General features: G+C 45.0%; 1 protein-coding gene across 1 annotated transcript in view; it reads left to right on the top strand.

Annotated features, from left to right (window-relative positions):
- The window catches only part of Dock8 (dedicator of cytokinesis 8), a 100,563-nt gene that overhangs the window by 66,234 nt on the left and 11,354 nt on the right, over window positions 1-22,975 (top strand). The window contains exons 19-29 of the mRNA XM_059253773.1: window positions 2,183-2,279; window positions 4,214-4,348; window positions 5,186-5,338; window positions 6,761-6,919; window positions 7,898-7,998; window positions 9,004-9,196; window positions 13,937-14,080; window positions 15,321-15,452; window positions 15,939-16,073; window positions 17,514-17,603; window positions 22,051-22,287. Coding sequence (XP_059109756.1) covers window positions 2,183-2,279; window positions 4,214-4,348; window positions 5,186-5,338; window positions 6,761-6,919; window positions 7,898-7,998; window positions 9,004-9,196; window positions 13,937-14,080; window positions 15,321-15,452; window positions 15,939-16,073; window positions 17,514-17,603; window positions 22,051-22,287 — 1,576 coding nt within the window. The remainder of the gene's footprint in view (window positions 1-2,182; window positions 2,280-4,213; window positions 4,349-5,185; window positions 5,339-6,760; window positions 6,920-7,897; window positions 7,999-9,003; window positions 9,197-13,936; window positions 14,081-15,320; window positions 15,453-15,938; window positions 16,074-17,513; window positions 17,604-22,050; window positions 22,288-22,975) is intronic.

Here is a 22,975-nt window from a genome sequence, read left to right as displayed (position 1 = left end):
ATTGGACTGTGCAGACAAGTCCGAGCCACACTAATAGACCTCCAGGAGTAGTGACAATATATCATGGTAATATAAATTACTTACTGCTACTGAACCATACAATTAAAAAAGACTAAGGTGGTAAGTTTTATGCTATGTGCATTTTATCACAATTGTAAAAACAGGTTAGGATTGTCTGTACTATCTATACAGGAGCCTCTAACCACATGTAGCTATGAAGCTTGAAGTGTGACCATTTCACATTGAGATGTAGAACACATGAAAATACACACAAGATTGAACATTTCAACAATAATTTTTAATTTGTTACTTACTAACAGTACTTTTGATGTACTGGGTTAAATAAAATATGGTAAAAATTAACATTGGCTGGGTGTGCTGGCACATGTCTATAATTCCAATACCCAGGAGGTAGAAGCAGGTAGATCTCTATGAGTTTTAGGCCAGCCTGGTCTACATGGTGAGCCTGGAATTCCAGGCCAGTCACAGTGAGACCTTTTTAAGGAAAGAAAAGATAATGCCATCAATTCATTTTCTCTTTTTTCATGTGGCTAACACAAAATCTAAAATCATACATCTGGCCCCTCGTACATTCTACTGGACAGTGTTCGTCAAAGTGTGGGTTTTTTTTGGTCAGGGGGTTGCTGTTGCTGTTTTGAGACAGAGTTTCAGTAGGTAGTCTTAGCTGGCTCCAGAACTCATAAGAACCATGTAGACCAGGCTGGCTTCAAACTCACAGAGATCCTCCAGCCCCTGCCTCCTGAGTGCTGGGATTAAGGCGTGCACCACCACACCTGGCTCTGGTGCTGTAAATTTAAATGTATGAGTAAATTAATCCAAAAAAAAAAGCTTGTATATTTCACTTATCGTATACATATACTAAGGTTTGGAGAAGGAGGGAAAGGGTTGTCAAACAATTAGAACGGAAGAATCTATCCTAAGTGAGATATTACTTAAAATACCTTTCTGAGCTCTCCGTGTTGTAAAAGCCACTGTTGTCGGATAGGGAAAAAGAAGAACAATTCTGTGGTAATCCTGGTCCAGGACATTTGAACTGATAGCATAATGCCCCAGCATCAGTGGTACCGTCCTAGGCACTGGGGACGACTACTGGGAAAGTCAGTTTCCTACCTCTCTTTCCTTAAACCTAAATTTGGATGGTAAAACCAAGTAGAGTAGTACCCTTTTATCTGCAGGCAATACACTCCAGTGGATCCCCAAAGCTGTGAGAGGTCTCTACATCACTGTGAGACTCTGTCAGTCAGTCTGGTAACTAGGACAGCAACTGAGTAAATAACATGTAGGTAGCATGCGCAGCCTGGATACGCTGGACCAAACAGTGATCGCCTGACGGGATGGAATATGACAGCGTGCCACTCAGGACTGCACGCAACTCAGAGCCAATGGCTTGTTTATCTCTGGAATCTGTTCTTGACTCTTGTTACTATGGGTAACTGAACCACTGAAGGCAAAGCTGTGGAAGAGGAGACCACTCTCTGCCTTCCCAGCTTTGCTTGTTTTGTGTGGATAAATGGACTAGTACATAGAATGTACCCGCTCCTTTCAGTTAAACCTGAAAAAGAAACAGTGCCCAGTGATTTCCCATTTCCTACCTGGTACTTTCTAGTCCAGTAACCTCCAGCAGAATGTTTGATGCCCTGCCCCACGGGATGTGAGCCTTGCTTCCCACTGGAGAAGGACAGCCAGTCCCACACACAACTAGGCAACCTGCTCGCCTTCTCAGGTAGACTCACTGTTTCCCAATGTTCACCAAGTTCAAGTCACATCCCATCTCTCCAGCGTGTTGCAGCCCCACCCCCACCCCATTCAGATAGTGCTCACACGTGACCAGCGGATGAGGCCCTGAAGCTTTAAGCAGCTATCTGATAGGCTCACCTAATTGTTAGTAGCAACCAATAATTACTTCTCTGCCCATTTTGTTATTTTCATAATTGCCATCATTATTAATAACAGTGAAGATACGGATGAGCTGGAGACTTCACTGGACCATCTTCCCAACCAGACGTGAACCCCAGGAAACACTTGCGTCAAGGCCAGCTGCTTTATGTTAATCATGGTTGACTGTTCTAAAGAATCCTTTGTGACATGGTGCATTGGTTGTCATCGCTGGAACCTGGCCAAGCCAGATTGTGCTTTAATTTGACCTCCTTTTGTTTCTTAGAACAAAGGCAGAGTTAGATCAAGAAGCCTTGATCAGTGGCAATCTGGCTACAGAAGCAAATTTAATCATACTGGATATGCAGGAAAACATCATCCAGGTGAGGGCAATACATACCCCATCTGGCCAGCTCGTGGGTACAGTTCTTAGAATTGGATAGAGAAATCTTCATTCAAAATTGAGAAAGATGTGAACGTGACTTCAGAATGCCTTTTTAAAACTAAAGTGGGGAAGTTTGGGATTTACAGCAGTGCCTACCTTGCAGATTCCAGAGATGCCAGGCATCCTCTGGCTTCTCTGACTTGCTACTCCCTTGGAAAGAGTTGGGTGTTTGAGGAACTGACCCTCAAGGTTAAGCTGGCCCAAGTACGCATGCTTGATGTATAAGGTAGACAGTGGGCTCTTAGCTGAGCACGGCAACAAGGATGCTAATTAGGTTTCTCCTGGTAGGTCAATCCAATTGGCTAGGATAGGAGTTGTTGATGATGGAGAGGGATTGGGGTCCCCTCCTGGGGTTCTTAGTCTCCCTAATAAGGAAGTTTAGAATGGACTAAAGGAAAAAGTGAAGGACGATTTTATTAGTGTTTTTAAGAAAAATCCCCCAGGCTGACAAGTTGTAAATCTTAGCAGCCACTGGGAGGAGGAGCGTGGAGGAGAAAAGGAAAGACAGCTATGCCGTTTAAACTGGCACAGAGGCCAGACGCACACAAGCAGTCACGTGGCAGGGAAGGGAGCCCAGAACGTGGGGAAAACTCAGTGTTAGGGGAAGTATGACTAGAAAAGGGGTAGAAAGGTAAAGGAGAAGTTACACTTTCTGAATAATTTAGAAAAGGAGACAGATGGATAAAGCTTCGTGGCTTTGGCCCAGGAAGCCTCTGTGCTAGGAGCAGGGATTCTGGGGAGGAAAGCACGCTCTCTCGTTAAAGGACTAATTATTCTGCCCATCTCTTTAACGTGACTTAAGGTGAGCCTGCGACCCTGGTCCCTTGGTCAAGCGATTTACCATACAAGCCAGACATAATGTTCTCTTGACTAAGTTTTCTCGTCTCAGTTGGCCTTTATTGCTCCTCTAACATTCAGACTGCACTGGGTAGAAAACAGTGCTAGTGTGACAAATGACGTGTTTTACGCTCAGATTGCAGAAGGACAGGCCTGTGAATTTGCCATCCCTAATTTAGGAAAATACAAGTCAGCCTCCCGTTGCAGGGTTTCACGTCCTGAGGCTTACCCAACCATCAGTGGGAAATATTAGGAACAAAAATAGATCTGTACTGACCACATACATATTTTCTAGTTTCCCATCCTTGTTCCCTAAACAATACAGAATAGCAACTGTTGACATGGAGTTTCTATGTTGTATTAGGTACCGAAAGTAAGTGAGGGATGATTTAAAGTACATGAGAGGATTGTGGGTTATATATGCAAATACTACCGCCCTGTTATAGGAGGGACTTGAGCATCCAAGGAGGACTCAAGTATCTTTTGAAAGTTTCCTAACTTTGGTACCCTAAATGTTTAGCGTCACATCGATGGTATCTCTGTACAAGGTATTTCTGAGAGCAGTACACCTGATACCAAGCCTCAGAATGATTGGCAGTGTCCTAAGAAAGTTGCACTCTAGCAAATACTTGTTATTATCCTTCTTGTTAGTCCTTCTGTAGCCGATATATAGGCTGCTGATTTGGAAGACACAACTGCCCCAAGTAGCCCTCTTGTACGTGAAGCTCCCAGCTGTTTTTGAAACACTGGTAGAAAGTCATGCCTACAAAGAAAGAACGTTCCATAACCCCGGCTGGAGGGAGATGAACCTTAGAGCTTCGTTTAATATCCCAAACTGGGCACAAACCTCAAGTCAATTTGTTTTGAAAAATATCATTGGGAAAGAGGGCTTAAGCTCTCGTGATTGTTAATGAGTGATATCCATGGTGGCTCACAGAACACTTTCGGCTAAGGAGAAGGGATGCCAGGTCTCTAAGATAATCAGCGGCAGCCTTCAGCCGTGATTCAGCGGTGATGCTGTTCTTCCACCCCCAGGCAAGCTCCGCCCTGGACTGTAAAGACAGCCTGCTGGGAGGCGTCCTGCGGGTCCTGGTGAATTCTCTGAGCTGTGATCAGAGCACCACCTACCTGACTCACTGCTTCGCAACTCTCCGGGCACTCATTGCCAAGGTACACACGGGACGCCTGTTTTCTTCCCCTTAATTAAAAGTGAGATTCTTGTCTGGATTCACGTCCTTCTGCATGTAGATCAAACTTCACGGAGGGCATGGGGTAAAAGTGTTACCTCTTCCTAAGAAAGTAGGCGCACTGACTATCAGGAAGTCGCTGTGGGGATGCCAAACAGTGGCTCTCACCCTTGAAATGTGGGCCTAACTACAGAAATGTCAAATGACCACTCACTGAAAGTCCGTGACTTGAGAGCAAAAATCAGTTGAGACACTAGTGTTTCTCCTTCCATGAATACCTTATCGCAGTGAAATTAATCCTATACCTGATTCCCATTAATAAATTTGACAAAATGACCATTATAAAATGCTGGGAGGTGCCTGAAAACTATATTTGGTTAGTAGCGTATTAAGATTATTTTCCTTCTTTGTAGGAACTCTTAGTGGGTACCTTCTATATGGGATCTTGTAAATTTATGAAGTGGAATTCCACTGTCCACTATTATATTAATTTTCTCCTTCTTAATCGCCAATAATTTCCAGGGAACCCATGAAACACAAGTAGGTCCTTCAGAGCTGCGACTCCCTCACCAGTGAATGCAACCTGGCTAACAGGGAAGTTAATGGCATAGCCTTACCTCAGCTGTGTGACTCACAATTAAGTGGACGTCATTGCTTACCTCCACCGTCTGACACATGTAGCCCGTTTTGTTGAGGGAGCACTACATTAACCCTTCAGGCTCTTTGCCTGTCCAAACAGACATTTGCATGTTGCAACAGCCAGCCAGATGGCTTGGGAAAGTGTCCGGCGCTGCCTCATGAGCCCCTGTGTCTCTTCTAGTTTGGAGACTTGCTGTTTGAGGAGGAGGTGGAGCAGTGCGCCGACCTGTGTCAGCGAGTGCTGCACCACTGCAGCAGCAGCATGGACGTCACCCGGAGCCAAGCCTGTGCCACCCTCTACCTCCTCATGCGCTTCAGTTTTGGCGCCACCGGCGTAAGCACAAACGGCTGGGTGGCCCTGAGTCGGGAGAGAACATGAATGCGAAGCATGTCGGGGGAGGCGTTTCAGTGTAGCTCTTACTTCTGCCCCGTGAGAAAGACACCAGGACACCAGCATCTGAGAGCAACAGCAGGACGAGAGGGTGCATGCTTCCCAGTAGTCACGCAGCTCCTGCACGTGGGAGGAACACAGGGGCAGGTTACAGACTCGGAAAAGTGTCCTCTTCTAAAGTCTTAATCGGTACTAGTTCAGGGTGGCACCAGGACACCTTGTGGATGAGAATTGTAAATGGTTATTGTCATCTGGACCTGAAGGTTTTTGTTTTTTTTTTTCTGATTTTTTGAAACAGGGTCTCACTATGTAACCCTGGCTGTCCTGGAACTCACTATATAGACCATGTTGTCCTCAAACTCACAGAGATCTGCCTGCCTCTGCCCACTTGCTGAGATTAAAGGCGTGTGCCACCATGCCTGACTTGAACCTGAATTTGTGAAATGTAGACACTTTGGGGGTTCAGTTTCATAGCAAACCTTTGCCTTAGTCTGTACACATGTAAGAACACATGCTTGGGACTTTTGTTTGTCGTTATGTTAGTAAGCATCTTTAAGAATGTCTTTTATATCAAACTCTGTAAAGGAAGCTCTCTAGCCTCAAACAAGAATTTATAGAGTGAGGAAGGAGCAGATAAATGGGCCCATAGAAGAAATGGGGGTTCCTTGGGGTTTTGTTTTGCTTTGTCTTATTTTCATCTGATTTGTGTTAATTCTGGGAATTGAACTGAGGACCCCAAAACACTAATTGCTTCCTTTACTACTGAGTTAGCCCCCTGGCCCTGGTTCTCATGATATGTTAGGGATAACTTTAAAAACCTGTAGGACATGCTCCATGGGCCCTGGAGTAGCTGTGCTTTTCACAGTCCTGGGAGAATAGAAGCTGCTTATTTCAAATCCAAAAACCTCAAAAGTGCTGCCTTAGCTGATCTCTGAGAGTTCAAGGCCAGTCTGGTCTACAGAGTGAGTTCCAGGGCTACACAGAGAAACACCCTGCCTTGGGGGGAAAAAAAGTGCCACCTTAGAAGATTCCCTCCCCTTTGTAAGTTCCAAGAAGAGACTCTTGGCACTAATGCCTATTTCCTATGACCAACTTTATAATAATCTTCAGCCTTGCAGAGTGGAGGCAGCCCAAAGGCAATGAAAATTTAAAGGGAGCCAGACAGATTTATGGGAGCATACGATCCATCCGACCCATTTGAACAGTAATGTGAATCTTGTGCAAAGCGCGTAGCTCACAGTTTGTTGAGAGAAAAGGAAATGCTTAGGACTGGAATGAAAGGCGCATTGGGAGCTGTGGGTGTCTGGAACCTCCCCTTCGTTACCTGCTGACTGTCTCTCGTGTGTGTCGTCTGTTCCGATGCAGAACTTTGCAAGGGTAAAAATGCAGGTAACCATGGCGCTAGCATCCTTGGTAGGCAAAGCACCAGACTTCAATGAAGAGCATCTGAGAAGGTCCTTGAGGACAATTCTGGCCTATTCAGAAGAGGACACGGCTATGCAGACAACGCCTTTTCCCAACCAGGTAGACCCATGAACATTCTTTGTCATAATTATGCATGAGTTTAAGATGAACCAGTTATAAGCATACACACTTCTGGTTTTGCATATAAAATTTTACATATATTATACATGTAATTTGCAGATACTTATAGCCTGTCCTATATTTACATGTTCTCAGTGATTGATAAATGCACTATACATACCACTGTCCTCAACTTCAAGACACCAAGAAAGCATAGTCCCAAACAATAAGATCCAACACAAGAAAAGTGATAACTGAACTGTGTGGTGACAAATCCTGTACAAGACAAAAGAAAGGGGGTACAGGGGTTGGGTGGAGTTCTGTAGTAGAGGCTAACATTCACAAAGCCTCTGTGTTTGATCCCCACAACTCCAAAAAGTTAAATCAATAATAAATGTTGGGAGGTGATTAATGAAGAAATGGTGGTCTGGAAAGGTGGGGGTGGAGAGGAGTCAAATTCCTAGGGTAGAATTTAGGAGAGAGGGAGAGGAAATAATGAGCATAGATGATAATGGTTTGTGTATAAAATAGACAAGGAAGATCCCAATTAAGAACTGGTAAACAACGTTAGTCCTAAGGAACCCAGGAGGAGAGTTACTCTTCTGTCTTGTTGCAGTGCCCATGTGAAAGACGCAACCTGTCTCCTCTCCCTTTTAACTCCAGCCCCTAGCCTGCTCTGGTAGGTTCTCACAACCTGGCATCCCAGAGTAGAGTTTGTACCTTTGCAGTTGCCGAATGACTGAAACTCATTCAAATTTTAAACTCAAGTTGTTGGAGAGGGAGATGGTGTAAGGAGGCGGGGCTGCTTCGTGGATCTCGGGGCCACATCACCTGCAGGCCTTGGGTTGCACAAATGAAGGTGCCCCCGAAGATGGTCTTGAGTTCTGTCCACCCTGGATCCAGGCCTGTCTCTGAGCAGAGCCTTTCTCTGGATCACCCTGCACTTCATGAACTGCTTGCACTTTTTTTTTTTTTCAGGTGGAGGAACTTCTTTGTAATCTGAACAGCATTTTATACGACACAGTGAAAATGAGGGAATTTCAGGAAGACCCTGAGATGCTCATGGACCTCATGTACAGGTAAACTCTCCTGAGCAGATAGAAAGGGCATTGTTGCCGGGCATGATGGCACACACCTTTAGAAGGGAGGAAAGGAGGGAGGGAGGGAGGAAGGAAGGAAGGGCATTGTTTGCAAGTCTGAATATTTGTCTCGGTGGAGTTCCATCTTTTTCTTCTATTATTAAAATTTTTTAAATTTATATGGATGTTTTGTCTGTGCACCATGTGTGTGCCTGGTGGCCATGGAGGCCCGAAGAGAGCATCAAGTCCCCTGGGGCTGGAGTTATAGATGGTTATGAGCTACCATGTGGGTGTTGGGAATCAGACCCACGTCCTCTAGAAGAACTGTCAGTGCTCTTGACCACTGAACCATCTCTCAAGCCCCAGTAGAGCATCTTCTGAAGTCATTATCTTAGGTAACCTGGGTAAAACAGTTGGGGGATAACATCAAAAAATATATAAACACTAATGGAAAACTAGAGTTGGTTGATTCATAAATTCCCAGAAAGATTGCTCTAACTTAAAACACAGTGTTTATTTTAAAGACTATCTTCTGTCCGGGAAGAGAGAAGAATTATTGGCTGCAACATGAATTGTTTCCCACATGCCTCTGTTGCAATTGTATTCATAAACAGAGACAGTTTAGAAGCCACACTTTACTGTAAAGTCCTGTTTGGGGAGAAATTGCTTACAAAGGTAAATAGCTCTGTCCATCACAAAGGATAGTACTTTCTCCTCTATTACAACTTTGAAAGACAAGGAAGAAAATTGCCTGAGCTCCGTGAAAAAGGATATTTTATCAGAGTTTTTTTTTTTCCTCCTAAGACTTCCAAGTGTTCTATCTTGGCATCCAGCATGCCCTAGTCACCTAGAGTTGGAGGAGATGTTTAATCTTTTCTCTTACTTTCTGAAATTGTAAACAAAAGTTTTAGGGGGGGAAATAAAGCTTATAAAAATCAAAGTGCCATCCCTGTAAGATGGCGCCACTGAAAGGCTACCCATGAAGCTTTCTCCCTCTGTCTTCAGAATTGCCAAGAGCTACCAAGCATCTCCTGACCTGCGGCTGACCTGGCTGCAGAACATGGCAGAGAAGCACACTAAGAAGAAATGCTTCACGGAGGCTGCCATGTGCCTGGTGCACGCAGCCGCCTTGGTGGCCGAGTACCTGAGCATGCTGGAGGACCACAGCTACCTGCCCGTGGGCAGCGTCAGCTTTCAGGTGGGACAGCTTTTGTTAGGTCAGTGTCCAACCTGGGGGCAGGGCGGGGCTGCCCCAGGGGGTGCTTCCACAGTCACCAGAGGGGAAAACTAAGGATGCTTCCACCATCAGTGTATCTGGTCCTCGTTGTCTGGGTTGCCACGGTTGAAAACCTGCTGTGTTGAAATGTTATAACCGCCTCTTCTAATGGCTTCACCATCTTTTAGAACACATTCATCACAGTAATGTACTTAGAGGCAACAAGAGCTTCGGGAGATATTCTCAGACATTTTAGACAGTTGGCCATCCCCATAAACCTGTGAAGCAGGTCGATTTCCATTTCACAGATGTAAGAAACAAGACAGCAATTCTTTTTAAGACCATTTAAATTCCTTCTGAAACGTTTGTATTTGGCTTATATACTGGCAAGGAGGGAACTCTGGTGTAATGATTCTCTCATGCCCTAATCACTCAATTCTTTTCCCCAACTCTGTGGGATTCCACTCTTGTCCAAAATTAAGAATCAAATTGACCTGAGAGGGGAAAGAAACGGCTGAACGGATGCTTTCTGAGGGTAACCCGAAAGTTACCCACAGCCAACAAGGGCAAAATGGGCCAGACTTAAAAGTTCAGATGGGGCTGCCCAGTGGCCACTTGGACTGTTGTTAGTGTGTGGTTTAATATGCTTCTTAGAGAGTAGAAAAGTCTCCAACGGAAAGAGTGTCATGAGAAGTTTCTTTTAATGAGATATAGTCTGTAGAGATGACTGTCGCTGCAGCATACAGACAGCAGACTGCAGTCATGGACCATCTCCAGCCAGACTGATCGGAGACAAGCGTTTGTATTGTTCTCACTGGAACTTGCACTGCGGCTGGTTATGTGAAAGGCTTTGTCTTCGCTATTGTTCTTCAACACAGTTTTGTGATGCTTTGTAATGGAGAAAGGAAAGTCAGTCCTAAGCCTAGCTTTCCCAGGCTTAGAGAACAAGACCCCGAAACTATTGCTGATGGAGCCCGGAGCCTCTGGTTTCTGGAGGCCTCTTCATCTGCAAGCTGGGTTTTAGCTCAGGTCGTGGCTGCCTCCTTTCTTACAGTCCTCAGGAAGAAGAATATTTACTCTGGGATTTCATTCTCGACAGATAATTTTAGTCTCAATTCAGAAATGTTTATTATAAAACCAGTTAAATTCTCACACATAGAAGTGAATAAGAAAGTTTTTAAAAATGTTTTAAGTGAGTCTGCTTCTTTTAAGCAGTTCATTTTGTCCACTTACTCATCACCTTGATGTTGCAGCCTTCCTCCCGGCTCCTGCGAGATGCCTAGACCTGTCCCTTTCTATTGAGCTGGGTCATCCCTTTCTCACCTCGTCTACTATACTGTTTCTTATGCCTTTTCCCAGTTGCTGCATTTTATCCTGCTATTTAATGCTTAAAATTAATTGAATTTCGTTTTTACTTTTATGTTTAATAAGCTTTATTTTATCCTTATTTTATTTGGAATTTAGTTGACTTTCTTATTCTGATTTGTTCCAAGGGGAGATAAAATTGTTGTTCCAGAAACCCTGGGGAAGTCTACATTATCCTTACATGGGAGTATACAGATTACTTTTCATATATCTTTATACATTTCTTCTTTGTTTGCTTATTTTGGTTTTGTTGTTATTGTTTTTATAGTGTTGTTGTTGTTATTTGAAACAAGGTCTCATGATGTAGCCCTGGCTAGCCTGGTGTTTGCTAATCTGCCTGCCCCGTACCACTAGAATTATGGGATTAAAGGCATGTGTCATCAGGCCAGGCTATCCATTCCTTCTTTTGAGGAATATTCATTGCACATTTATCCTGTCCACATGGACTTTATATTCTAGCCAGAGACATCATATAACTAACTGTCCTGTTCCTTATTCTGTAACACTTAATGATAAATAGTCTAAAGGACATGAGATGCTATGAGTATGTGTCGTGTGGCCCAGACTGAGGTCAGGGAAAGAGTAGAGATGTGAGGAGGAAGGTGGAAGGCACTGTGAAGTGTGAGAGCTTAATGTACAGAACATGAGGAGCCCAACTTGGATACAGAACAGACTCCACGCCATGCTGATGCCTGTGGAAGAATTCTTATCTCTCTCAAAAGAGTCCTAAAAGTCAGTTTGGAATTGAGTGCCTGAAAGTGAGCGGCAACAAGCCCACAGTAATCTGGGTGAAATAGAATTCATCAGCCTGTATGGGAAAATTAACCCTCAGTAGTACTTACCAGTCTAGATCTAGGGACCCAAACTCATGTGACCAAGGTGTTGTCACCACCTCTTGTCCTGACCTTCTATGGTGTGGGCATCATTCTTCAGAGGCAGAATTCCACACTGATGATGATAGATCAAGATGCAAGACCAGGAGAAAAGAGAAATCCCTCCTTCCTGAAAGTTGCAAAGAAAGTCTTAGAGCATCTTATTGCTTTTGACCAGGTCATGTGTTTATCCCTGAACCAATCATAATGGTCAAAATAGTAAGATGGTCTGATTATCTGTGCCAGAGTCACAGGTCATACTGAACATTACCTGTGTTTTTTCTAAAAGAAAATGAAGGCTGGGTGGTGATGGCACATGCCTTTAATTCTAGCACTGAGGAGGCAGAGGCAGGTGGATCTTTATAAAGGAAGTTCCAGGACAGCCAGGGGAGTTATACAAAGAAACCTTGTCTCAAAAAAAAACAACAAAACAAAAGAGAGAAGAAAATGAGGACACTTTACAGAATAACAAAGGAGTTCAGACAGTGTTAACAACAGGTAATCGCTCTGCTTGTTCTCCTTCTCCCCTCCCTCCCTCCCTCCCTCCCTCACACTCTTTCTTTGACAGGCTCTCATTGGCCTTGAATTCACAGAGATCCCTCTGCCTCACAAGCACTGGGCTTCTAAGCATACTCTACCACGCCTGGCTCTCCTGCTGACTTCTTACATGTTCTTTCTGTGCTCTGGTTTTTAATCGTGCTGTACTCTAATAAAACCAAGCCTTTGGGAAAGGCTTGTCGAGTGGAGAGAGTGTTCGGGGGAAATAACTTGCAAGTCACTGAGGTCCAAGCCACTGAGGTCATTGGAATTCTATCCCTGGAGTGCAAGCCATACTGATCTCACAAACATAGATGTGGATATGTTCTCAGATGCTGCTGTTACTGTGACCTCCCTCACTCTGAAGCCAGGAATGCCTGCCCAGAATATTGGCCCCCGTGACTGACAGCTGTTGAGCTGCCCAGCTCATACCTATTTCTCTACATGCAGAAAAATCAAACAGTTCCACTAGTGCCCGTGTCCTCAGTGACTAGATTCTCTCAGCTGAATGTCTTGCTCCTTCTGTTAGCAGTTCAACATAATAATCTAGATTTGGAAGAAAGATTGGTCACAAAGGACTTCCAAAAAACTCTGTGTTCGCAAAACCATATTCCAATGTAACTGTGAAGGGATAGGCTATAATGACTGCCTCTCTTTAAGGAGTCCTAAAGGTGATTCCCTTGATTCTGATAGCCAAGTCAGAAGGCAGTCAGCATTTATTTCAAACAGTGCATCTGAGCAATTGGCAGTGGCTGACTGGAGCATTATGCTGAGAGTTTTGAAGTACATCCAACTGCTGGGGGAAAGAGTGTCATCATTGTTGAGTTATGCCTGCTACGTGCACAGCAGGAGGAGGGAGGGACCTGTGCGCTGTTTGCAGTTCCTGAACAGTGAAGGTTTCTCATCTCTTCTGTACACCAGTCTCACTTCTTCCATAGCTGTAAGCCGAGAATGGCTCTTGGCCTGTCAGAAACGGTAAAGTCACAGCCAGGATCAGAGCTCGGATGAGACAAATAGGGGCACATACAACACAAAATGTAAAGAGAAACTCACCCTCAAAATCCAGCAAGTCCCAAATTAGCAGTTCCCTGACCCTGAACACGAGTGCTTCCTGAAGTTTTGTGCCCTGGGTTTCTTATTTGAGCCAACCCATCCATAGACATTGCATTCCCTGGGAAGAGGCTCCAATGTCTATGGTTTATATAAAGGAAGAACACATAACAGCAAAATGTGTGTGAGGCATGCAACTTTTCCTGAACCACATAAAAGCTGCTGGCAGGGCAGTGGTGGTGTACGCCTTTAGTCCCAGTACTCAGGAGGCAGAGACAGAAGGATCTCCATGAGTTCGAGGCCAGCCTAGTGTACAGAGTGAGTTCCAGGACAACCAGGGCTACACAGGGAAACCCTGTCTACAAAATCAAAAAAAAAAAAAAAATCTGTAAAAAAAAAAAAAAAAGATGGAAGACATCCTCATTCATTACTTTCATATGTAATAATATGATTATTTATCTCAAAGTCAAGACAAGCAGTAGTAGCACACTTCGCCAGAACTCCCGAAAGTCAAAGGTTCATGAGCTGGCAAAATGGAACTCCATTCCCTGCTCTCTGGCCTTGGTCTTGAAACCCCAGGCCCTCCTTATATGTCCCTTAGTGTTATCTCACTCACAGTGAGGTTGTTTCAGCTAAACTGTTGTTACTGTAAGGAAAGTGTGCTTTCTAGAATTCCTTCGTGATTAAAAATTGCGGAGTTTGATGACAAGTTTGCTCAGTGTGACCTTTCAAAATGAACAGCCACCAGAAGCTCATGTGGATGGATTGCAGCCCCGCTGTGATCGCCGCCCAGTGAAGGACGTAGAGCGTGGCTTCTTATTCTACAATCTGTCTGGGTTTTGTGGGCCCTTATTTGTCAGGTCCCCTTCCCCTGGGCTCATGCTGGGCTCTCTTACAGAACATTTCTTCCAATGTGCTTGAGGAGTCCGCAGTCTCTGATGATACCTTGTCGCCTGATGAGGATGGAGTGTGCTCTGGGCGGTACTTCACCGAGAGTGGCCTGGTGGGCCTCCTGGAGCAGGCTGCAGAGCTCTTCAGCACGGTCAGTGGCCTTCCTCACACTCACCAGGGCATGCACGACAGGGCTGGGCCTGGCTGGATGCTCCTGGCTAGACGAGCGATGACTTTGATGTCCACAGATGGCACCAGCTCTCCGAGGGAGGAGATTTCATCGTGGACATATACGCTTATTTCTACTGCATGCTCATTGGCCAGGAGCAGTTTCCCAGTATTGTTTCCACTTAATAGGGTGGCAGCTAAGCCACAGAGAGGGGAAACGACTTGCCCAGGGTTACACAGTCAGGGATGAGGCATATTCTTACTCCCTCATTTTCCCTCACAGAAAAACATAGGGGAGGAGGCACTGAGGAGCAGGCAGGGATCCATGACATCTTCCCTCTGACACTCAGCTGGTCTTCAAGACCTGTCCAGACTGAGGCAGCTCAGAGAGACGGGACAGAGGAAGCCACAGAGCCATCCCTTAGTAGCCCAATCTAGAGCTGACTCCTAGTAAGAAAAAAAGCATAAAAAGCTGACCGCAGTTCAGGTGGGGGTGGGAAGCCACTCATAGATTTCCATTGTAATCATTGCCCTCTCTCCCCATAGTGAAGCCAAGTAAATCGAATACTTCATTTAGCTGACCCTATTCTGTTTTCCTGTCTGTATTATTTTTTATTTTCTACTCTTCACCTCCAAACTTCCTCCCTATACTTTCCATGTATTTGAATTATTGTGTTCACTGCCTTTATTTTTTTCTATTTTATTTTATTTTTCTATTTTAGAAACCAGAAAGTAGTTTTTAAAATAATTTTTAGTGATTGTACAAAACTACCTTCCTTATTACATTTTCCCATATACATATCATTGTACTTTGCCCATATTCACACACACACACACACACACACACACACACACACACACACACACATCCTTTAGTTTCCTGAAATCCTAGAAAATCAGTTGGTTAGAACCCCATTAGCTCCCTTGAGGTCCTGCATCTGGGTAGAGGAGAACCTCTGAGAAGCTCAAAAGCCACAAGCCCACCTCTCCGAGCCCCTTAATACCTGTGCCATCTTCTCCCCTGACTTCAGTTTGTGGAAAGCCCCCTCCCTGGCTAGCGTCACCATACAGGACCACTTAGCAAGGTGCCTGGTCTCCAAAGATGCCCCGACAGTCGTGGATTCTAAAGCACTATGACACTCTCCTGCATGCTGTTTGCATAATTCACTCGTTCTTCTTCTTAAATTTCCAGTGCATTAAATAATAATCTCCTCTTTCCCCAGGGAGGCTTGTATGAGACAGTTAATGAAGTCTACAAGCTGGTCATCCCCATCCTGGAAGCACATAGAGATTTCCGGAAGCTGACCTCCACTCATGACAAACTTCAGAAGGCCTTTGACAACATCATCAACAAGGTAGCTGGGGATGAGCCTGGCCTGTGGGTTCTGTTAGCTGCTCCACCGGCTTCCTGGCTAAAGATTTCCCTTGAGCTCATCAATGCTGTAACTCTGAATCAAACAAGGAAGGTCTGGGAATACAACGTGACAGGTTGAATTTTTGTTTGTTTGTTTCAGAGCTAAGGACCAAACCCAGGGCCTTGCGCTTGCTAGGCAAGTGCTCTACCACTGAGCTAAATCCCCAACCCTTGAATTGTTTTATAGCTAGAAAATGTGAGAATTTTAAAAATTCAGTTCAATGAAGCCCCAGGAGTTTTTCATGGGATTTCTTTTGTAATCATTTCTGGGGTTTATTATGTAAATATTAAATCTGCTAAACAGAGGGGTACCCCTTAATGTCAGCTGTGGAAATAAAATGATTGCAGCCCAGTAACCAATCCTTTTAGCCAAGTGGTTCACCAGTAACGACACAGCTAAAGAGAGCTTCCCTTCCCTCTGTAACAGGACCATAAGAGGATGTTTGGAACTTACTTCCGAGTTGGTTTCTACGGATCCAGATTTGGGGATTTGGATGAGCAGGAATTTGTGTACAAGGAGCCAGCCATTACAAAGCTTCCTGAGATCTCACATAGGCTAGAGGTGAGAAAGCCCTGCTGTATCCTTGACCTTGTACATTCCCCCAAAACAAGGTAGGATGTAGCTTTTTTTTTATGTGCTCGTTACCAACGTCTATATAAAATTTCTACATTGCATTTGTAGTATGAAGGTAGTAGGCAAGATTGTGAGCACCACAAGACTTGGACAGTTTTCTATTGAATCCTGTGTTTGTTTTACAAAGTTTAAAATTTAAATCTCAGATAGTGATTTTCAAGACTGTGTAAAATTCAGTCAGCAGCCTGACTTCCATGCTTACTTACAGCCCCTCCCACATATTACCAATATGTTCCAACAGGCATTGGTCATGCCTTCCCACCCATTACCAATATGTACCAACAGGCATTGGTCATGCCTTCCCACCCATTACCAATATGTACCAACAGGCATTGGTCATGCCTTCCCACACATTACCAATATGTACCAACAGGCATTGGTCATGCCCTCTCACACATTACCAATATGTACCACCAGGCATTGGTCATGGTGCTTTTTGACGTGAAGGTTTTCATCTTGATTTGGAAGCAATCTGACCAAACTCCAGAGTCATTCCCTTCCCCCTCAGTGGTGAGGCTGTCCTTAAGCGTCCCCAAACAACACATTCCACTCAGACACAAAGCAATTGGAAAGTAGCTATGGCCAGCCCCAGCTCCAACCTGGCAGCTACTCTATGAAACAGAAAACAGTAGTAGGTTCACAAAGGACAGAGCAAAAAGAAACAGCAGAGAGAAAAGCCAGGAAAACAGAAGCAGAAATTGAGAGGAACAAGGAAGAGCCTTCTCGGGCTGAGAGACCAGGATCATGTGAAGAGCTGACATTCAGCCAGAGAGTCCCCGCGTAGGCTGCCATGCTGTTACTTAGACTGTCTCCTCTTATGACTGTAAAGCTTAGAGACTTGTGTTGCCCAATCGTTCCTTGTACTGCCAAATAAGGCGAGAGGAGTCAGCTCCGAGAAGCTGTGGCCTAGTCAGGTTGGGCGGTTGCCCAAAGTCATTCACCTCATGACAAGGAAAACTAGCCATTGGCCCAGGCTCTTAACTCCCTAATATTGTGTCCTCTGCTTAAAATTAGAAGCATGTATCTCGTCTCCTTGCACACTTGGCTTGCCACATTATGGGAAGCCTGGCGACCTCCAAATGTCCAGGGTGCAAAATGCAAGAAGTAAATAGTGCCCTACCCATGGAGCTGCCTCCAGAAATGTGATGACGTTGGCTGAATTTGAGACCATGCATCTGTATTGTGGGGAGGCTTGGGTACTGGAGTGTGCTGAACATCTTATACTTTTATTTCTGTCTCAGGAAGTGCTTAAGTTTGCTTCTTAGCTCAGAGGGACCATCAATAATCAACAAATTCTGCCTTGTACTGATTCCAAAGAGTTGCATGCTTTCCAAATGAATTTATATACTCTTGGCCTCTCTTCTCTAGGGATTTTATGGCCAATGTTTTGGTGCAGAGTTTGTGGAAGTGATAAAAGACTCCACTCCTGTGGATAAAACCAAGCTGGATCCTAACAAGGTATGGAGAAAATATACTAAAAAACAACCACCAGACTCTACCCTGAAAACACAAAATCACCTTCTGTGTCCAGACTCTCCCAGTCCTTCAAATGCAACCATGTTTTTGTTCTGTTTTGGGGTATGTGTGTGTGCGCACACATGTGTGAGTGGGGTATATGCTCGTGTGTATGCAGGTACACGCTCCCATACATGCCCACATGTGGAAGGTAGAGGTTAGCATCAAGTGTCTTTTTCTATCATGTACCACCTTACTTTTTCTACCTGGAGTTCCCTGTTTGGCCTTTAAACATCAGGATCTACCCATCTCTACCACCTTCCCACCCCCAGCGCTGAGGACACACATATGCAGTGCAGTGTCTCACTTGGCTCCCAGCACTGAGGACACACATATGCAGTGCAGTGTCTCACTTGGCTCCCAGCACTGAGGACACACATATGCAGTGCAGTGCCGCACTTGGCTCCCAGCACTGAGGATGCACATATGCAGTGCAGTGCCACACTTGGCTCCCAGCACTGAGGACACACATATGCAGTGCAGTGTCTCACTTGGCTCCCAGCACTGAGGACACACATATGCAGTGCAGTGCCGCACTTGACCTTTTCGGTTTGTTTTGTTTTTCGAGACAGGGTTTCTCTGTGTAGCCCTGGCTGTCCTGGATCTCACTCTGTAGACCAGGCTGGCCTCAAACTCAGAGATCCACCTGCCTCTGCCTCCCGAGCACTGGGATTAAAGGCATATGTCACCACGCCCGGCTCGCACTTGGCTTTTTTTGTTTTGTTTTTTAAGACAGGGTTTCTCTGTGTAGTTTTGGTGCCTGTCCTGGATCTTGCTCTGTAGACCAGGCTGGCCTCGAACCCACAGAGATCCACCTGGCTCTACCTCTCGAGTGCTGGGATCAAAGGCGTGCTCCACCACTGCCCGGCTACACTTGGGTTTTTCTATAGGTGCTGGGGACCTGAACACATGTTGTTATGCTTATACAGCAAGCACTTTACCCAATGAACCATCTCTTCAGCCATTTAGATTTTTTGAGACAGGATTTTGCTATGTAGCTCAGGCTGGCCTTGAATTTGATGTTCTACTGCCTCAACCTCCCTTGTGATAGGATTTGCAGGGCATGTAAACATCACACCAGCCAGCAGACAAGCATTCCCCCCTCTCCAGGGTTTAATTACAGATTGATCAGGTCTTTTAAAAAACATACTCAGACTGTGCTCAGGATGTAAAATAAATAACTGTTTAAACAACTTGTCAGTGTTGAGGTGCATGTCTTTAAATCCAGCACTCAGGAAGCAGAGGGAGGCAGATCTCTGTGAGTTCAAGACCAGCCTGGTCTGTAGAGTGAGTTCTAGGACAGCCAGGACTATACTGAGAAACTCTGTCTCAGAAAACCAAAAAAAAAAGCATACTCAAAAACAAAAATTATAGTAGGAGCTATTTTATTTTAAGAATGGCGGGAAGAAGTCACACTATACAATAGGGCCTGCATGGGAGGTTTAGGAGGGGAGGAAGAGAAGGTGCAGAGAAGAGGGTGGAGACCGGTCCCTGGGATAGGAGCGGAGACAGAGACAGGAGGTGTACAAGGCCCGCCTTTCATAAGGAACCGGTAGTGAATGCACACAGCGAGTGCTCTTAGTGGCTGCAGCTGAGGATATATCCTGTCAGGACCCTGAGGGCAGGCCAGTACAGATGCCTAAATGCTAACAGCTATTATTTATTAAACACCAGCTGTATGTTTAAATCATTTCCTGTCATCCTCCAGCAGCCCTTAGGAATAGGTTTGGTTGTTTCTATTTTATAAGGAAATGGAGGCTTGGAAAAGTTTAACAACTTTCTAAGATGGTTGTTAATGGTGGAGCCACTGCTCCACCATGAGGTCCGATACCCAACCCACATTCTTCTTAATCACTATGACTCATTAGTGCATTTCTGTAAAATGTTTAAACTTTCAACTTAAAAATATGTTTTAAAATTCCAACTTCTGGGGTCTGGAGAGATGGTTCAGCAGTGAAGAGAGCTTCCTGCTTTTCCAAAGGACTCAGGATTGGTTCCCTGCACCCACAATAGGAACCTCACAACAGTCTGTGACTCCAGCTGCATGGCATCCAGCTCCCTCTTCTGGCCTCCAAGGGTGCATGCACAATTGCGACATATACAAACATACACGTAAATTGTGCGTGTTGTCTAAAAGCTACAGCAGCTTCTGGCTGACAGTGTTTAGTGGCATCATTCTTCAGGTTTCAGGCATTCCTTCTAGCCATGAGTAGGATTGCTATGGTATTGGAGGAAGGATCAAAGGGTGTAGACTTCGTTCCACACCAAGATGTTGCCTGTCCCACCTCTGAGCTGAGTGCTGTGCCATTCTGATGCTGATAGCTCACATGTAACATGGACTTCACCAGTTCAAGACTGCCTGTGTTTCAAACATGAGCCTCAGGTGGGGCTCCCATACGTCTCACACCACCCATACTTCTCTCTGGCTACAAGTTTAGGAGTTCTCATGACACCCTTGGGTTAGAGCATTCACCAGGATGAGCGCAAGGACTCAAAACAGTACCGTATTCTGATTGCAGTTATACAGTAATGGATACATGGAGTGCAAGGTCAGGAGGAAGGGCGGTTTCTGTGCCCTCTCCATGTGGGTCCCCGAGTTCTGTCTTCAGGATTGCAAAAAGATGATCCCGATAGGGAGGAATTGGCCAACTACAAGTTTTCCTCCATTTGTTGGAACACTCACTCATTTGAGAGACATTCCCCAGCTGAGGCCTGAAAGCAATCATTATGGTAAGCACTGAACAGGAATGTTTGGAGTCCTTGGAAGATAGGACTGGCTGTGTGCCCACAGTAATCTGAGCACAGCCCAAGTGACTTTCCCAATGTCAGGGCCTTTCCCCTCTTTTAAAATTCCCAGGGTAGGTTGTGAGCTTGGAATGAGAGTCCTAACCCAGAGTCCCACCCAGATCTCATTATTCTAAAGCATGATTTACAGTGTGAGGTCACTAACCCACCCTTCCCTCTCTCTGGATGGCTGTCTCAGCCTGCACTCATGGCTCATTTCCATTCTTCTTCCTCGTGTTTTTAAAGAACTCTTAGTCATTAACAAGCACCCTTTTCCACTGTGTGTGTGTGTGTGTGTGTGTGTGTAATTCACTGGTATGTAGTTGAGTGCATTTTGACACACACATAACCACTACCTTGACAGTCAAGGTACAAAACCATCCTATCACTCTGAAATGTTTTCCCAGGCTCTACTTTCAGCCCTTAGTGGTCACCAAGCTAGAGTCCCCAGGTCTGTATAGATTGTCCTCCCTGGAGCGTGGACACGTGGGAGCATGCAGCCCTGTGAGGCTGACTTCTTTTACTCAGCATACCCCACTTAAGACTCACCGCGTTGGACTACTTCCTTCCTTTTCATGCTGAGTAGTAGTCACCATGTTGACGAATACACTATGCTTGGGATCTCCTCTAGAGGAACATTTGGGCAGTTCCCAGTTGTTTATTATGAAAAATGTTGCTCTGATTCGGGCTGATTATTACTTTTCATTTTCTCGATGTCATGTGAGGAGTCTATTTCTGTTCACCTCATATAGTGAGGGCAACAACAGATCAGAGAAAGGGTTCTGTTCAGGTCTAACTTGGCAGTGAGTTTATTGGTGTTATTTAGAGGAGCATGGACTCTCATAGTCAGCTGCACCACCAGGAAATCCTCTATGCAATTTATGGACAGCTACTCCACCAGAGAAACTCCTCCTCTCCGTGGCTGTTTGCAGCTTCATCTCTGGGGAGGAGTGTGGTAAACAGAAGGGGAGTAGTGGACATAGGGAGGGAAGGGGCTTCAGTAGCCCACCCTCTTCCTGCACGTGGGCAGTCACAGCTGCTCTGATTCAAGACAGCAACAAGTACATCCAATCCAAGAAAAGCCCCACACAAATACGTGGGTATGTACACACACGGAGTGGGGTTCTTGCGGGGTGTCATTTAGCTGCATAAAGAGCTTTGGCTTACAGAGTAGCCATGCATCTTGCACTCCCTGATGCTCATTTGAACATTCCAGCTTCTCCATCCTAGCAAACGTGTGGTACTATGCATTTTCTCAGTGTAAGCATTTGCACTACCTGATTAGCAGGTCTCCATCATGGCCACTCAGTAAGGAAGATTTGCCTCCCTGAAACAGCAGATGGATGCCTTTATTGTGCTAGAGGAGGAAGCAGGTAGACCTCACTCTTCCCTGAAGCACACTCCCTTCCACAGTCTCAAGAGCCTTTCTTTGCCTGGGATGGAGAAGAGAAGGGCAGATTCTGAGTTCTGGCCTGAGGCATTCAGCACTGGTGGTTTTCTCATTGGAAAGGAGTGTTGTGCTCTGTCCCAGCATGCCCTTCCAAGGCGCCATACATCTCCTTGACTGGATGGCTCATCTCTCCCTTCTTCTCACCTCTTCCTCCAGGCCTACATACAGATCACTTTTGTGGAGCCTTACTTTGATGAGTATGAGATGAAAGACAGGGTGACCTACTTCGAGAAGAATTTCAACCTTCGGAGGTTCATGTACACCACCCCCTTCACTCTGGAGGGACGGCCCCGGGGAGAGCTGCATGAGCAGCATCGCAGGAACACCGTGCTCACCACCATGCATGCCTTCCCCTACATCAAGACCAGGATCCGAGTCATCCAGAAGGAGGAGGTAATCACGCTGAGGGGAGTGGGCTTGGGTTATCTCTGAGACCCCCACACCAGCTCTCCCTCATGAGACTGAAGGGAAGCTTGAAGAAAAAAAAAAAAAGAAAAAGGCTGGTAATCCCAGTACTGAGGAGACGGGCAGGTGCATCACTGTGAGTTCAAGGCCAGCCTTATCTACATAACAAATGACAAGCCAACCAGGACTCTGTAGTGAGACCCAGCAAACATGTGCCAAACCTGGGAATGCATGCCTGTAATCCCAACACTCCAGAGGCTGAGGCAAGAGTGACTTGAGTTAGATAGCATTCTGGGTTGCATAGCAAGTCTAAAGCAACCTAAACTATGTAGCAAGAGCTTGTCTGAATAAGCCAAGGGCTGGATGTGCAGTTCAGTGGTAGATCAGTTATCTAGCATGTGCAAAGATGCCCTTGAAAACTAGTTCTTCACTCTCATGGGGCCGAGGAATCCCATTCAGTTAGTTACACCTTTCAAAACAATACTTCATATTAAATATTAGCTCTTTAATATATCAGTTTTATATTTTACATATAATATGTAATAGTTACACATAAAATATATATTTAAATATTTTGTGTATTTGTTATTTTATATATTACATATAAGATATTTATAAATGAATATATAAAGTAATTTAAATCTATTTATAGTATATGATATATTTATGTTAGTTA

The sequence above is a fragment of the Peromyscus eremicus genome, chromosome 1 (genome assembly GCF_949786415.1).
Source record: "Peromyscus eremicus chromosome 1, PerEre_H2_v1, whole genome shotgun sequence".
NCBI lineage: Eukaryota > Metazoa > Chordata > Mammalia > Rodentia > Cricetidae > Peromyscus > Peromyscus eremicus.
Note: the sequence above shows the minus strand (reverse complement) of the source record. Positions and strands in the feature narration are given on the sequence as shown.